Source organism: Tasmannia lanceolata, unplaced genomic scaffold (assembly GCF_043159265.1).
Source record: "Tasmannia lanceolata isolate RefF3 unplaced genomic scaffold, GAP_Taslan_0.1 ptg000003l, whole genome shotgun sequence".
NCBI classification, from domain to species: Eukaryota; Viridiplantae; Streptophyta; class Magnoliopsida; order Canellales; family Winteraceae; genus Tasmannia; species Tasmannia lanceolata.
Window position 1 is genome coordinate 24,043,828 of NW_027518680.1, and position 17,800 is coordinate 24,061,627.

At 38.1% G+C, this 17,800-nt stretch overlaps 1 protein-coding gene across 2 annotated transcripts; it reads right to left on the minus strand.

Annotated features, from left to right (window-relative positions):
- Window positions 1-3,730: 3,730 nt before the first annotated feature.
- LOC143854021 (uncharacterized) lies at window positions 3,731-17,141 on the minus strand. 2 transcript variants are annotated; one of them, XR_013237338.1, is made up of 2 exons: window positions 16,894-17,032; window positions 3,731-4,443 (listed from the first exon to the last, which is right to left on the minus strand). XR_013237338.1 is itself a non-coding variant. In XM_077363729.1 (2 exons), the coding sequence occupies exons 1-2, from the start codon at window positions 17,106-17,108 to the stop codon at window positions 14,236-14,238; spliced, it is 648 nt and encodes a 215-aa protein (XP_077219844.1). In that variant the 5' UTR covers window positions 17,109-17,141; the 3' UTR covers window positions 14,015-14,235. The 2 variants fall into 2 exon arrangements, 1 of the variants encoding a protein (XP_077219844.1); XM_077363729.1 differs by lacking the exon at window positions 3,731-4,443 and adding an exon at window positions 14,015-14,668 and having other exon boundaries at window positions 16,894-17,141.
- Between the last annotated feature and the right edge of the window lie 659 nt (window positions 17,142-17,800).

The following is a 17,800-nucleotide window of genomic DNA, read 5'->3' on the forward strand; positions in this document are numbered from 1 at the left end:
CATTAGCCTCCTTTTGCCATTGATACACTGACGCTGGGTGTCCCTGGTGATCAAGGGCCCTCTTTATGCAAGGGCCGCGGAAGGGCCCTTCAATTTTTATATCAACATCATTTTTAAAGTTGGTTGAGAAACTGAATTTGGTTGCACTTAATGATTTAAAAAAGAATTAAATTTTTATCTGTTTGTGCGCTCCTGCATAAAAGAGAATTGTCCAGGGGCCATTGTAGAAAGGCATTTCGTGACTGATGCATGTTAGACAATATCTGCTGAAAAGTGCTGTGTTGCATGCCCTCACATGCAACAAATAGCCGTGAAATTCCTTTGTGCCTTGGTCCCGAGCAAATCCCTCTAAAAAAGAGAAACAAGGTTATCACTAAACAAAAAATATAGCGCAGTCACATCCCCCCAAGATGCAATCCCGCCTTCAAGTCCACAGCCGGTACAACACTACTCCAAACCCCCCCTCTCTCTCTCTCTTTTGCGCGCAACATGATTCACATGAACCGTTGGTGGGCCCAACAATTAATTTGTTGAAATCTTTGAACAAGATAGGCCTCACCCATATTTTTCAAAATGATCTCTACAGCCCACACCATAGGATGATCCAAACCATCCAGTTGATGTGCCACAACATAAATAGGTTGAGCCACAAAATATAATTTCTGTAGGATGATCCTAGCCCTCCGATCTAAAGAGAAACTGCATATTATGGAAACCTCTATAGATTGGAGGGTTACAATCATCCTATGTAAATGATTTTTGGGGCACAACCAATTTATATTATGGCCCATCAATTGGATGGCTTGGATCATCCTATGGTAACGAAAGTGGTGTGGGTTCATATGATGCTTGATGGATAAATATAGATTGTCAATTTTAATGAGTTGTATTCACCATGTTGGATGCTATTTTGGTTGGTATTGTAGTTTTTTGTAAGGCTGCAACTCGAGCCGGGTTTTACCCGACCCGAAAATAGCCTGGGTCGGGTTCAGGTTTCATGGGTTTCGGGTCGAGCCGGGTTCAACATTCAAAAACCCGCATGAATCTCGGGTCGAGCCGGGTTTGAAGGGGCCCGACCCGACCCACCCGAGTTACATAAGTTATAGTATGTACATTTTTTTCTATTGTTAGTTAAAAGTTAAAGGGATAATTACATTTACACCCCCTCTAGTTTCTGACACATCCACTTCCACCCCTATAGTTTAAAACGTGACAAATACACCCTTGTAGTTTCAATTTGTTTAAGGTAGGCCCCCTCAGCTGAAGGTTCGTCCATAGATTGAAGGGTTAGGATGATCCGATGGAGCTGATTTTTTGGGCACACCCTATCTATGTCAGGATCCATCAAATGAACGCTTTGGATCATCCAAACAATGTGGGCCCACATTATTTGGATGATTTTTTGGTAGTGTTTGGATTCGGGTAGGGGCCCACATTATTTGGATGATCTAAAGCGTTCATTTGATGGGTCCTGACATAGATATGGTGTGCCCAAAAAATCAGCTCCATCGGATCATCCTAACCCTTCAATCTATGGACGAACCTTCAGCTGAGGGGGCCTACCTTAAACAAATTGAAACTACAAGGGTGTATTTGTCACGTTTTAAACTATAGGGGTGGAAGTGGATGTGTCAGAAACTAGAGGGGGTGTAAATGTAATTATCCCAAAGTTAAAAGTGAAAATCCACGCACCCACTGTTACCGTATGTGAGTGTAATTTCTGCTTCTATGAGTTGAGTTGATTCAAGTGTTTGATTCAGCATTGTTTGATTGTAATTACAACATTGTTTGATTACAGCATTGTTTGATTCAAGTGTGATGTGAGTGTAATTACATCATTGTTTGATTCAAGTGTAATGTGAGTGTAATTTCTGCTTCAATGAGTTGAATTGCCTTGCAAAACAAGAATTTTCCTTAAAAATTTGCGTCAACGTGAAAAAACCCGACCCGATCCGAACCGACCCGAGATTTATCATGGGTAGGGCCGGGTTTGGGAATCGTGGGTTTTCCGAAAAAAAACCCGACCCGACCCGACCCGAGATATTTCTCGGGTAGGGTTGGGTTCTCCAAAACCCGACCCGCCCGACCCGAGTTGCAGCCCTAGTTTTTTGACATATTATGATTTATTTGGATGCTTCTTTGGAAGCTAAGTCTTTTATTTTTCTTAATATATTTTGTTGTTTCTTGTGTAGTGAATTAGTAGACACATTTTTTGTTGTTGTTATCTTAGCAATGATATTTCTATTGTGGGAATGTCTTAGTAATAATATATGATTTGACATTTTGGCCAAAAAAAAAAACGGAAGACTTGTTTATTGGGATGATATGAAAATATGATTTTATTCCAATGCTACCAAACAGTAGAATCGGAATCACAATTAATTCCTTTGTCAAATTCCAATCCTAACCCAAACATAGAAAAACTGAATTTCCATTTGTTTACTGGGGGGAATTAGAATAGGATTGGAATGTGATGTCAATACTGATTCCTGATTCCAGCAATCCAAACACAGCGTATGACTTCAATTTTGCACATTGTGTCCAAATAATCAATGTTTTATTTACGTAGATTCCATTATGTTCCAATGAATCAATTCTAGTTCTAGGAATCTGGATTCAAGTTCTATCAGGTCCTAGAGAATTAATTCTAGTTCGAGAAAATCGATTTTAGTTCCAAAAAATTGACTCTAGGCCGTAGAATTGATTGTTGGGCCCCAAACAGTCCAAACTTATTCGTTAAAAAGCAAAGTCTATAAATTTATGTTACAAACTACCCCAACAGTTCTCCAAAATTATCCTTCCATAGTTGCAACTTTGCAAGTCACTACACAAAACTGTAGAAAGAAAAAGAGGTGGCGTGCCACATGAGGACGTGATCTAGGCCGCACGCTGGAAAACCGATGGCCAGCATCTCAAAACCGCCCAAAAGCCCCTAGCTCTTTAGGGTGGGGCCCACAACCACCAACCATCAGCCTGATCGACCGTCCATCTTTGCCCAATGCTGAAAGCATCATGACCCACCATGGGTGGCTGAAATCCGTCTACACGCTGAAGACCTCCTTACGAGCCCACTACACATTTAGAAAACCCAACAATACCACTTTGCTTTCTCACATTTTTGTTTTCTTGAACTTTTTACGATAAAACAAAATCCTGGCTGTGAAGATGAGATAAGTCTACAGATAATGCATTGGATCAAACCAACGAAGACGCTCCCAACGAGCACGGAGTATTAAACACTAAGTGGTCTTCCTCTCTATCTAAGTCCTCATGCTTAGATCAACAGAATCACCGGCTTTTCCTCGGTAGATAAGGGATCAACCAAAGAAGAACTCTAATAGCTCTTGTTTTCCTTCATGTGTGTTACTCCCATGGAGCATTAAGCAACCACTTAATATAAATATTTAGGGATTAGGGTTGTTTCCCCTTGCAGATTCTTACTAATCCAGGACTTCATTGAGAGTTAATTTAGCTAGCCCTAAACACATTTAGGAAAACCATCTAACACCTCCTAAACGACTATGGTTGTTCAATATAGGCTACCCTAATGAAAACACGTTTCCAACACACTCAAGATTAAATTATCCACCCAGGATGCCCAATCCAAGGAACAGATTATCCAATGATTTCTATCCCCTTGGAGAACAGCCCCAAGAGGTTGCCACCCCATCACAGCTTAACATTTTAAACGAGAAAAACTTGTGTGTTTGAACAGCTAGGTGATCCCCACTTACTAAAACATATAGTTTAGCACATTTACACAAGCAATGATACATTCACCGTTTTGTATGTAATAATATACAGACATGACACAGCCATCTAAGGATCTGAACTTTGATAGCCAAGAGCAACAAGGAGCAAGCTTGAGATCAGTAGCAGGTAGAAAAATAAGTAATTTAAGCATCTAAAAACCAAATATGCCAGAGCTGAAGTGGCACCCAGAGTCGAAAGGTTCCTGCAACTTGATCAGAACTATGAATCTGCATTCTTTAGAGTACTTCCACACCACTAGATTGGCAATTCTCAGTTTCAGATCCATTGATATCCACCCATACTTCATTCACACGCCCGATTAAGCGGAAAGGAGAGTTATACTGAGCAATCGAGTAAGCGTACTTACCGTCAAAAGCAGTCGAGTTTGCCCATGGAGTTCTGCTCAAGCTGTCAGCAAGTCTCTCCGCTTCCTTCACAATGTTGCTGTCCCTAGCAAACCCGGGAAACTTCCTGACGGCAACGCAATGAGTTCCCCATTTGTCTGGATGCAATTTTAGCTCAGGGAGAGGAAGGGGCGGCACCGCTTGGAATTTCAAGGGAAGGTACAGACGAATAAAGTAGGCCGAGGAGTGTAGGGGACCTTCCCCCGGGACAATGCTTGTCACGACAGGAGCGGTCATTGCAATCCGAGAAGAGTTCAGGTTGGCGCCTTGAATGTACTGAAACAATCTGAAGATAATTGAAAAGATTCAATAAAGAGAGACGGGTCTATGTTCGAAAATTTGTAATTCATTTGGAAATATATCTTCTAGTTAAATGCTACTGAGAAAATGAAAAACCAGATAATTCCAACTTGGAGCACAGCTAAACCAAGTCGAGATCATCAACTAATTTTAAACACTGGTATTCAAAGATAAGGTAAGCAATATAAAGGAAACAATGAACACTTTGAAGAAAGATATGATGAATAAATATTTTAAGGTGAATTTTGAGTAAAATTTGTTCTATGCCCATTTCATGTCAAAAGAAACAGATGAAAAACTCGTGAAACATATACAAGCTCGATCATTCACTAATTGATGCTACAGCATCCAGGAAACGTTGGGCATGTGTGCAAGAGAAAGTAGGACATGGGAAGCGACTAGCGAGTAGGCAAGCTCTTACAAACTTATCACTTGTTCTTTGATAGACGATTAATTTCAAAGTTCTATTAAAAAGACAGTGATCTTTATGAGAAACCATGTGTTTTTTACTCTTAAAAATCGATTTCATAGAAAAATGCCAGCTCATTAATTTAAGAGAGAATTCACTCCAAGTGCCTTGAAATGATAATCTAGAAAGGACATTCTGCCCTATAATGTACAACAACGCCTAGAACAGTCTGCAAAGTTCATTTCAAAAAAAAAAAAAAAAACAAAAACAAAAAAGTTTGCAAATTTAAACTGGTTAAAGTCTACATAAATTTCTTGTACAAATATTTAAGAAGTCAATAGCATGTCAAGTAGCCACAAATTAAATTAAACATAGAGCAATTTGCTTATATAAAGTCAATCAATAAATATCACCTCTTCTTGAAATGCAAAAAAAACTGATATACGTGAAAAGGTGAAGCAAAGCATTAACGACATATAACTAAAACAAGTACAAGTAATTAACAGAGACAGGAGCAAGAGTTCCATCTACAACCACTAATGGAATTCAAAGTAGTATTTAAATAAGCATAGCAAATCATTCTTAAAAATATCTTTGATCTAATAAATGAATATGGTCAGATACATTAATAAATGAATGTTACAGCATATACATTACACAAGTATTTAAGTAAATCCATTTCTGTGAATAATCAGACAAACACACGGGTATATAAGTACTCATATACTAAAGCAATTACTATTGAAGATTGATCCAAAGAGTAGGAACAAGCGACTATCAGCATTTGATGTCTTCCAATTTCATCTGAAGAAGATCAATCAAAGCACTTATATTTTTAATTAACATATTTGCAAATAGTAGAAGAGAGGGGAAAAAATAGAGATTAGAGGACAGAAGAGGAGAAGCTTCGAGGAGCGGAAGTGATGCGGATTGTAGGCCCAATAAGAGGCATATTTGCCCATTAGCACTTTTAGGGATTTATTTGAATGTTATTTATTTTCTAGGATTTTTATTTATATGCTATTTAGTTTCTAGGATTTTATTTCCATGTTTTTAGTTTTTAGGGATTTTATTTTCCATGATATTTTACTGCCTATACCCCAACTAATTTGGGACAAAGGCTTTGTTGAGTTGAGTTGATATTTTATTGCCTATATATGCCTGTTGTAGTGGACTTTGATTGTTTTGATGAAATAAGATATATTGAGAATTTCTCCCCAAATTTCTTCTTCTTCTTCCTCATTCCCCTATATCTCTTCTGATCTTCTTCTTCCTCCTTTCTCCTCTTCAATTTTTCTTCCTCTGGCCTGCATCAATTTGTCTGTGATGAATTCGTGAAGGTCTATGCTCGAAAGGCTTATTATCAATATCACCAACAGGTAGCTCACGAGGAGGCGGTTCGTTGTGAGAGAGTAGGCGTTTGAGGTGTACTGTTAGAGGATAGCTTGGGAGGAAGCAGCTCGTCGTCAGTGGGATTCACGATGGGGTCAATTATCTATACTGTCTCCTCCTGTTGATGGGGCTACATCTCCAGAAGGGCAGTAAGAGGCCACGACTGATATTACCGACTCACATGACGAGCCACACACCGATGATATTTTGATGAGACCATTATAGACGTTGAGTCCCAGCCTATGTCATACCGTGATCGGTCAAATACAAAGCCAGATACAATGTTGTTAGTGTTCCGACAGATGATATCGTTGATGAGGCCGACGTCGATGAGCATGATGATTCAGAGTCCCCCAGGGCCGATTGCCGAGCATCTAGAGAGCGAGCTTGACACTTCCACACTCGAGACAGATATTGTGGCAGAGACACGTGGGCTGATCTATTAGCAGAGTCGACACCGTCATGAGTTAGAGGTGAGTGACCTTACTGATGTACACTTACCTAAGACGGATGATCAGGAGCTTATTGTGGAAGATTGCCCTATCTGTGTGCTGATTGAGCAGATTGCAAGACTTTGTGCTTAGACAAAGGATTTCAGTACACATGATGATCATCAGGAGAATTGACAGTCTGACATCACTGAGCCGCATAAGATACTCACGAATGAGCTTATTGGTCTTATTGGTGTTGACCTTTTGGAGGATGGACATAGATTGGTATTGCCTATAGTCATCATGCCAATCCAGGAGGAGGACATAGCCATCTTTCCAGCTTCTTTGATTCTCAAAGAGGTTTGCGTCTTTATGGATCAAGTTCCATACCACCTTCACAAATATCACGAGCATATATGTCATTCGAGCCTTCGATGGGTTACTACTCCTATTACTCGAGATCATCCACATATTTGACCCAAGTAGACTACCACAATGATGAGACTAGTTGGGGAACTTGAGGTCGAGTTCTTTTCAAGGGGAGATTGATGCGGATTGTAGGCACAATAAGACTTATTTGCCCATTAGGACTTGTAGGGATTTATTTCCATTTTATTTAGTTTCTAGGAATTTTATTTCTAAGTTATTTAGTTTAAAGGATTTTATTTCCATATTTTTAGTTTTTATGGCTTTTATTTTCCATGATATTTTATTGCCTATATATAGGCCTGCTGTCGTGGGCTTTGATAGTTTTTGATGAAATAAGATTGATTGAGAATTTCTCCCCCAGCTTTCTTGCTCTCTCCCCAACCCCCCTTCTCTATTCTTCGTCTCTTTTCTCCTCTTTCTTTTATTTCTCTTCCTCTGGCCAGGATCAGTAAATTTCTTTGTTAACAAAAATTGAAAAGCCCACAACTTTCCTCTATATATTGTGCAAATACATGATGGGCCCCATCACATTGCCTCCCTTATTAAGATAGTACTTTTGAAGCTAGGCTGAAAAGCCCCCTCAACGTAAGGCGCAACTCTCGAAAAGGGGCCACCAGCCGCCCGAATCACTGTAGCAATGAATAAGTTGCTCGACTTTCTCCAAGTGACCCACTAGCCAAGAATGAAGAAAGAATTCTTATAAACGAGACCCTAAAGGCACAGCCCGGAGCAGACTTATTCCTCGCGCCAAGGAGCAAGCCTTAAGGCAAAGGTGTTTGTTGGCCTAGAGACTTCGTAACATCTCCTTCATTGATTCTTAAAGACGTCCTCTGTGTACCTTCTTTCAATTTGAATCTCATTTCGGTCAGGGCCTCCTGTTCCCAACAATCAACGAGAATATCATACCCCGCTAATATGAACCATACGAGCACATCCTCTGTCACCCCCCACTGCGCTTACAGCTCTATACACCAACCCAACTTGCTCTAAGTCCTATAACATAAGTGATGTGACCCATCTCATAACATGATTCTAACACTCCACAAGCTGGAGTGTAGATATCACCAATAACCATCTTGGAACAAATATGGGTGCTCTGACTTCGACTAATTGCCATGATGAATATATGACTTCGACTAATTGCTTTCATGAATATATCATATAACTGGTCTTAATGATCTCAAATACGGCATAAATACTTCCACATCTATAACTTTCCCCCTAATGAAATGTAAGTTCACTTCAATGTGTTTTTTCTTCCCATGAAAGACTGGATTGATAGAAATATGAGGCAGGTTGATTGTCGCAAAATAATTTCACTGAAAGATAGATAGATGATAGATCATACTGAGACCAATTTCTTGAAGTAAAATCTTCAATCATGTTAACTCACAAGCCACGTGAGCCATAGCTTGATACTCTGTCTTTATGGAAGATCCTTGCTTCTCTATATTAGTAGGCTATCCACAATGAATTTACAATAACCAATACTAAATCTCCTATCTAAAGGAGAACTAACCCAATCAACATTTGTATATCCCTCCTTGTGAATGAGCACGACTTATACAGTATCCTGAGACCAGAGGCACCTTTAAGGCATCTCAATAAATGAATCACACCTTTCCAATGTGGAACATGTGTAGTGTACATAAATTGGCTCAACACACTAATTGCTAATGTGATATTTGATCTGGTAATTGTACAAAAGGGGACTCTACCAACCAACCTCTATCTTCCTCGATCCTCAAATAGATCTCCTTGATCAACAACAAGCTTGGTATTGGGATCCATGAGCATGTCGAATGGTCTTGCCCCAAAGTGACTTGTTTTTTCAAGCAAATCTAGTACATAAATACTTCCACTGAAAAAATTAATACCGAGTGTCCATTGAGTCAACTCAAAACCCAAAAAATATCAAAGTTTTCTGAAATCCTTAGTTTGGAAACGTCCAAAAGAAGCGATTTTAAGCTATTAATACCTCTGTGATCGTACCCATAATCACAACCATGATTAACAGAAATGCCCCCGGAAGGTGCGAAGCACAGTTCTGGAGAATCACGTTTTGGATGCAAGAAACGCAAAACGCAATGCTTCTAAAAAACTGGAGAAGTGCGTTTCCAATTCGTGGGAAGCACACTTCAATTTTGCGAAGCGTGTTTCCCAATTTTTTATTTCCTTCTTTTATTTTTTAGAATATTTTTCCTTCACTTCTATTCTTTTTCTTTTCAATTCATTTTTCGTAATCCATTTTTATTTTAAATTTTTATTAAATCATAAATCTTCAATTGTGAAAAGAGGAAAGTGTTCCTGAGCTCAAGCTCAAAAACACATGTGGCCCCACATTTTTGGGGGAGTTCCAAAGCATTCATTTGGAAGGCCCTTCCATGGGTAGGGTGTGTACCAAAAATCAGATCAATAGGATCATCCTAACCCAATCAAAGGTGGAGGGGAAAATAGACAGACACTGTGTCCATGAAACCCATTTTTCCCCTCCACAAATGGCAGGGTTAGGATGATCCTATGGGGCTGATTTTTGGTACACACCCTATCCATGGAAGGGCCTTCCAAATGAAAACTTTGGATCCCCAAAAAATGTGGGGCCACATGTGTTTTTGAGCTCGAGCTCAGATTATTTGAGCTCGAGCTCAGGAACACTTTCCTCTTGTGAAAATTGTTAATTTCTTAATTGATTAATTATAAGATGAAGAAGAAAAAGTGTGTATTTAAAGTTTCCTTTTTATTTTCCCTATATTCTCTATTTTTCTTTGATTTTCTAATTCAGTAAAAACTATCCATTTGTCCCACTTCGTTTTAGTTTATAAGTAATGTTGGTGTGTATATTTGGCTATATTCAATTGACAAGAAAAGTAATGTTAGTTTCTCCATTTAAGCGGCTGAACCTTTAATCATTTAAGTAGATTAATGATTTAATCGTGCATTTAAAACTTGAATTTTTTTTGTATTAACTTTGATATTGGATATTCTGATCAATGATTGAGAATTGGAATTGGATATAATTAGTTATTTTGGTTGGAATTCATACTTAATGTTGGTTGAGATTTTGATTCATTTATGGTGGTTGGATTTGATTTGCTTATTTTGCTTGGAAACTTGAATTCACTTGCATTTAAATTTTACAAACACTGAAAAAATTATTAAAACTTATTTCTATTTGTCCTTAATTTTTTATAATTATTTTATTTTTATAATTTTTATTATTTATTTTATTTTCCACACTTCTTGTTTGCTTCCCTTTACGCTTCTGTGTCGCTTCCCATGATGCTTTCTGAACCCTTTGCACTTCTCACTTCTCCCTTCTCGAGAGCCCTCGCTTCGCACTTTCACTTCCCATGCCGACAACTATGATCACAACATCAACAACATAAATCAACAACACAATTTTACCTATCTTAATACTTCTGATAAGTATTAAATGATCACATCTCTTTTTTTTCCTTTGAAAATGTAAATGATCACATCTCTTTAGCTTCGCTAAACTTGTCAAACCGCACACTAAGTGACTATTTCAGGCCATAAATCAATTTCTTCAATCTGTACAATTTTCATGACGCCCTCTAAGGCAATGTTTGGCCGCAAAAACGCTCGGCATCCATTGGAATTTCATATGGAGATGGTTGTCGATTCCTCATTTGGTTGCAATATTGCATTGAAATTCCAGGAGACTCCCCAACATTTTTCTAGCATAATAATTGCTTGTCTGCCCATGACGCCCATGTCTCTCCTCACATTGAAACCAAATTCTACCATAAAGGAAGAATTTTGGTAGAAAAATCTTGGAAAAGGTAATTTTTCTCTCTTTCGCTCTCTTCCCTATCTCTCTTTTCACTCTCTATTTTGATAATGACACCCCTACTTTTTCCACTACTCTATGAGTCTATGCCACACAACCAAACACTACTTACCACAATTCCACTATTCTCCGAGAGGTAATTTCTAGACAAATCAAATGCTCGTCTCTTCCCTTTTGATTTCTTATCCACTACTCTCCGAGTCACCCCCACTCATCAAAACATAGCCTAAGCAACAAACCTAGGAGATTGCTCCATATATATTTCTTGCAAGTCACCACTCAAGAAGACATTCTTTGCATCAAGTTAGTAAAGAACAAAGATACAACTCGTAAGGACACAATCTTCGCAACTAGGGAAATCATCTCTACACATTGTATGTCTGAGTGCAGTACATGGCAACCAATCTTGCCTTCAATGTTCCACAGATCCATCGGGTAAATAGTTTACAATATAAATCCTCTACACCCCAGAGCATGTTTACTAGCAAGTAGACTTGATATCTCTCAAGTTTTATTCGAAATGACGATCATGCATCTCGTCCTCCATTGCTCTCATTCAATTAGAATGAGCTTGGACCTCTTGTAGAGTCCTAGGGTCAAACACAGAAGAAATTTAAGCAAAAATAACTATGCAACAAAGGAGACAAATTATTGAGCCAAAAAATTGAGAAACAGAATGTGTACAAGAACTGGTACCTCTACAAAGAGCAACAGGAAAATCATCTGTCAATAGAAAAGGCGGAGAATTTGTAGACGATGAAGATTACGTAGGTGTCACATAATTTGAAAAGACCTTCTTGCGAGCAAACATAAAGTTGAAGTGGTCTCTTAGAGTATTTGGCATATTAGTATGGGGTAAAAAAGAACATGAAGACTCAAAAGAGAGAGATAACGGAACAAGAAGAAATGAATCACCAGTAAACTAGCTCACAACAGAGAATAAAAAACTGTTAGAATAAGCCTATCAGGGGCATTCTTGTCATTGTAGCCTTCTTTTAGTATATAAATACTTCAGTGAGGGGGAGCGTAGCCCTAACTCACAATTCTCCATTTCTTCTTTCTCTCACGTAACATGGAATCAGAGCCCTAGGTTTCCGATCCCTAGGGCACTTACTAGTCCGTGAATAGGGCACTAACCACGAACATGACAACATGCTTGCTAATCCATGAATAGGACACTATAACCATGAACATGGCACCAAACTAGTTAATCAATGAATAGGGCAGCATAGCCCTCAAATGGCTCCCTTCACACAAACAGACAATAGCACTCACTAGGGAACACTAGATCAATGGCTCCATTCACACAAATGGACAATATCACTCACTAGGGAACCCTAGATCTGGTGGTTCGAAATATGCATCAAGAAAGATAAGAAAAGAATGAAGGGAAGGGAAGGGAAGATGCGGATCAGATCAGTGCTCTAATAACATAGAAAATCCATGATAGGTCCCATTACATTAATTCATATAAGTGACATAAGTGATGGGATCCATCTCATTACACAATTCTAACAAAATCAAAGAATAGGACCTAATTGAAATTGATTATATATTATATTGGTGTAAGCAGTAGAAAAGACTAGCAGATCCTCGTGTGATTTACTAAGTTCAGACATTTCAAATGAAGAGAGTTGCCTGCTGCAACATAACTTGGAGGGGTATTTATCCTGCAAGCCCAAAGCCTACAAGTGCAAGAACACTTCTATTATAGGACTGTCGATTACTACTTACAAGAAGTGGTTGTTCATGAGGCTTCTTGAGTTGAATTGAGCCAACTCACATATGTCAGTAGTAGCTAGGACGTTTTAAATGGTTGGTAAGAGAAGGAAATGCCGTCAGGGTGTTGTAGAGTTGAAGGATGAAAAGATGCAAATGGTGGAGGAAATACAATTGAGCCATTTGTACTCAGTAAAAGTGGAATCAAATTCCCGGAATCAGCAACAAACTGGTGGTGAGTATATGGTGGTGAGTATTGGCAAGATCGGTGATCAAGTTGAGTTAGGAAGAATAAGGCATTTGGTAATTTTGCTAAATTCCCCTTAAGTTGCAAAGGAGAATGCTTTGAGAAAAATTAACTTGGTCCATGGGCTGTGTTTGCCTCTACAATAGAAACCTATATAATAGAACATCATACTAAGATAAATGGAGAAATAGATGCCAAACAATTGATAAGAGTATCGCGACAAGGACATATTGCATGTCCCTAAATAATCAGAAACTAAAACTAGAGACGTCTCCGACACAGGATTAAAACCATCCACCCTTTCTCACATCGAAACTCGGGGAAAAATAAGGGCCATGTTCAGTTCTTGGGCGGGTTTCCTTGGAATATCCTTTGGCGTCCCGTTTGGATGCACCAAAAAGTGGGAAATTAAAAATAAAAGTACAGACTTTCTATTTCCTAGCTTTACTTGGTTGCCATTTACTATTCACATGGCAGTCCTTGCCTGGTGTAAATTTCCTAAATGCAAGCCATTTTGAACTGTTTGACTATCCTCTCAAATGAAGAGAAAAGGGAAAGTAAATAAATGGGAAACCACATTCCTTTTCTTCAACTTTGGTATTACACGTGCCCAATTGGACCCTTGAGAGGAAAAGTGAAATTAGGGGTAAAAGGCATGGGAGCATTTCCAGGGGCACGTGGGGCAATAATCCGGGAGATGCTGTTTTCTGGTATTTTTTTTCTTTTTATGACTGTTTTCTGGTAGATTAATAACAGGATTGAAGGCTTGTACGTTGTAACAAAATAGCACTTGGTGCCACTAGAACTTGCTGGGTAAGAACAGATCTCATTGGTATTGTTTCAAACAAGTTCTCAGTTGAAGTATGCCTTTTTATCTCACCACATAAAAACAGTTTCAATGAGAACATCAGATCTCAAGTGATAATTTTGATTGTTGAAGCCAATAAATCAGGGTGGGGAATTGAGAACTGCAAAATCACCAAATAGAATTCTGGATATGACTCAATTTCGTGTAGTGGAACACACTATATTTCCCAACATGAAACAACATCAACATGTATATTTTCTTTTAAGCATCTCCATGTGTATTTCAGGAGATTCAATACCAAGCAAAACACATCAATAAGCAACAAACTTTTATTGATGAACAGAAAGACTCCTAAATTAAACATGAGACCTTCTCAACATAAAAAACATTTGAAATTTGTGTAGCCCATTTCTATGTAGGATACGCTATGTAATTTATGCCAACAATCTCCAATTCCTTTCTTGATATGAAACAATAATCATACAACTGCTAGGATTTCAGAATGGTCACTCCATGTCCGTGAATTCCTTGATCAAACGGGCATTGGGCATCCCTCTCTGGCATATCCAGTAACATTCATCCACACTTCGTTTAACCGACCAGTAGCACGGAATGAAGCATTATACTGAGCAATCATGTAACCATACTTATCTTCGAAAACAGCTGAATTTGCCAAGTGGGACCTACCTATGTTGTTTACCAGACTGTCTACTTCTTTAATAATGTTTTCATCCGTGGAAAATCCAGAAAACGTCCTTACTGCTACACAATGATTTCCCCATTTGCCAAACTGCAAATTCAACTCAGGAAGGGGAGGAGGAGGTCCCTCTTGCCATTTTGTGGACAAGTAGAATCTCACAGTATACTCTGATGACTGCGTCCCTGGGATGACACTTGTTAAGATGGGAGCAGTCATCACAAGTCGGGAAGAATTCATGTTACCACCATGAATGTATTGATACAACCTGAGGAGATCAACACCAACATTCAGTGCAAAGTACATAAGCTTTTTAATAAATTCATGTGAACTGAGATCCAACAATGGAAAGTTGAGGGGTCTTAATAGATAGCATTCATGAATTGAGAGCAAACAATTATAGTTTCAAATGAAATACAAAACTGGAAGAATAATTTGTATGAAAAGAGTGTCAAGTAGGGGAAAGATGCTAAGGCATTAAAGAAAAAAAGGCGAGAGTATTTGCACATAAAAGTGGTGGCACAACATTGAAATGTAAAGCATGTTTGCCTAAGGAGCCAGCTAAGTGATTGGTCATAAACATAAAAATTAGTGGCTGTGACAAAATGAGTTCCATCTACATAGTTTCGATTTTCAAATCCATTTTTCCACCAATAAACAAATTATACTGGGAGATTGTCAACTCATTCATCAAAAAGTCCCAACTGAACAAATAGTTTTCCATGCCTCATGAACAACTTTAATATTGCTAATGGTGCTCATAAAAGCTTCTAATCGAGGACAGCCATACCTCCTGAACAACTTTTACATTGCAAATGGTACTCATAAAGGTCTAAGGAAAGTAAAAAAATCACCCATGGCAGATTCTTTCAGGGAGGGAAATTGATTCTTGAACTTTACATGGGTATAGATAAGAATTAACCAACTCGTCTAGCGATTGATTTTAGTTACTCTTTCTATACTTTCAATTTTGTAACCCTTGCCACCATGTCCTTTGTTTTCTGGTATTTTGCACTTTTGTTTCCCCACAAGAACTCAGTATATCACACCAAATACTAAATTCATTGATTCATCTATACATTATCTTATACCAAGTAATGAATTCATCAAGATACACAACATTTTCTCCGACAATTCCCCCCAGCCCTCCCTCTCTTTCTACATCTACTCCAAAACAGTTCATGCATTATCAAAAACAATCTACTGTTCAAAACATGAACTCCCTAGAAAGTAAAATGCGTAACACCACCCAGTAATGGTAAACACAATATTTCATAATAAAAAGTATTTCACTTGACATGGCAGTACAATAATGTCTTCACGCACCCACATTAGGCTTCACAGTTCTAGTAGTACGTTTACAAGTGTCAAAAGGAGTGTCGATACATGTCAACAAGTGTGTCCGTGCCAACACTCGTGTCAGATGGAAATTCAATGTGTCAGCTAAATCATAAAATATTTCAAACCATAAATACGATCAATTTCAATAGTTAGTTCTTCCACTAAAATAGAAACTAATGCATAGTAGTTTTCAATTCCAACAAAACCCATATCATTCATTTCTTCCAAGCTATTCAAAAATTAAACATACAAAAATAAAGAAAGCAAAAAACGCAACCAAATCTTCAATTTACATATAGCATTCACAGCATCAATTTTCATAACTGGGTCCCCATAAAATCCACTGTAACCCGTACCAATCCAATGAAAACAAATATATCCATTTTCCCCCTAGGTGGGTTCGTTTAAGTCTAAAGAAACCTTGACCCAATGATCAAATTTCATCCCTTTTAGCTTTCACAAGAGGTTTCCCACTTCCTAGTTAAAATTTAAAACAGCATGTACTAACTTTTTAATTCCAAGATAACAAGTATTCATTAAACTAATAAACAATGAGAAACACTTGACTAAACCTTCAAATTTCACACAACATGAGTACAGAATCAATTTTTTACAGGTGCGTACCTCATTAAACTCCAAAAGAACTGTAATCTAAGTCCTCAGCCCCAAGGAGACACACATACAGAGCCAAATTAGAGGCAAATTAAAGTCGATAAAGAGCTCGATTAATCCTTCAAAACCCGAAAACTCCACTGATGGATTCAGAAACCTCAAAATAACTTGCATTGCCTTTTCTAATTTCAAGAAAATAAAACAATCCCGCAGAACTAGCCAACTCCTTGAATAGTCGCTTACCAGGAAAATTCAATTGAATCCCCCATTTCTTTATGTATAACAAAGAAAAAAAAAGGGTATAATTCATCTTCTAAAAATCACATCGTTTCAAGGATCCGTTTAGTTGCATCACTTTCTTTAAAAAGTACATGGAAAGTGTACTTATTAATGGATTTCTTTTACAGTTATTAAATGGATCGAGTGGTTTTGCAATGAATAAATCAATAAAAAAATCCACTTTCCACGTTTTTTCTTTGAAAAGCGATGCAAAGAAGAGTTATAAAGAAAAATCAACAAACACAAGATAGAAAGGAATACCTGTGGAAGCCTTCTTTGGTGGCCTTATCGAAGGAAATCCCTCTAACCGAAGCAGACATCCATGAAGAGTCTCTATACAGTCTGATTTCAAAATCTGATTCCGAATGGACAACAGTGAATTGGGGGGATTCAATACCCAGAACCAAGAGATAAGGGCAGAAGAAGAAATTGATGAGGAAGAGAGACAGGAGGAATGAAGAGAGCTTCTCCATCATCTTGTGAAGGGAATGTGTGAGACCTTCAGTTGGAAGACATGGCCTTAAGTAGTCTTGGAAATCGTATGTAAAAGACATAACTAGACTTGGTAATAGGTGCAATTACGGTTTTGTCCCTTTATGCAATTCGTCCGGTTCAACTTGAAAAAAAGTCGGGTTCGGGTTCAGGTTCAGGTTCAGGTTCGGGTTCAGCTTCGGGTCGATGGTTTGGGAAACCCGACCCGAGTCAAACTCGACATTTTTTATGAAAATTTCATTTTATAAACTTAAGAACTCGGGTTGGGTCGGGTTGAAAAAATGGGTTCCTCGGGTCCGGTTGGGTCGGGTCAAGGGTTTGGGCAACCCAACCTAAGTGAAACCTGGCATTTTTTATGAAAATTTTATTTTATAAGCTTAAAAACTCGGGTTGGGACGGGTTGAACCTCGTCGGACCATAAGTAATAATGTATATTGCATACATGGTTTTAAACCGAAATTTTCCAAAATTCTGAATTTTGGCCTTAGAATTTCGGTCCGAAATTTTGAGAAATTGAAATCTTTTTATTTTTATTTTTAATATGTTACAAAATTTTGGCTGAAATTTTTGAATTTCGGTCCGAAATTTCGAAATCAATTAAATATTCTTTTTTAAACTATTACCAAATTTCGACCGTTGGGAAGTCCGAAACTGGTACCGAAATCGAAATTTTAAA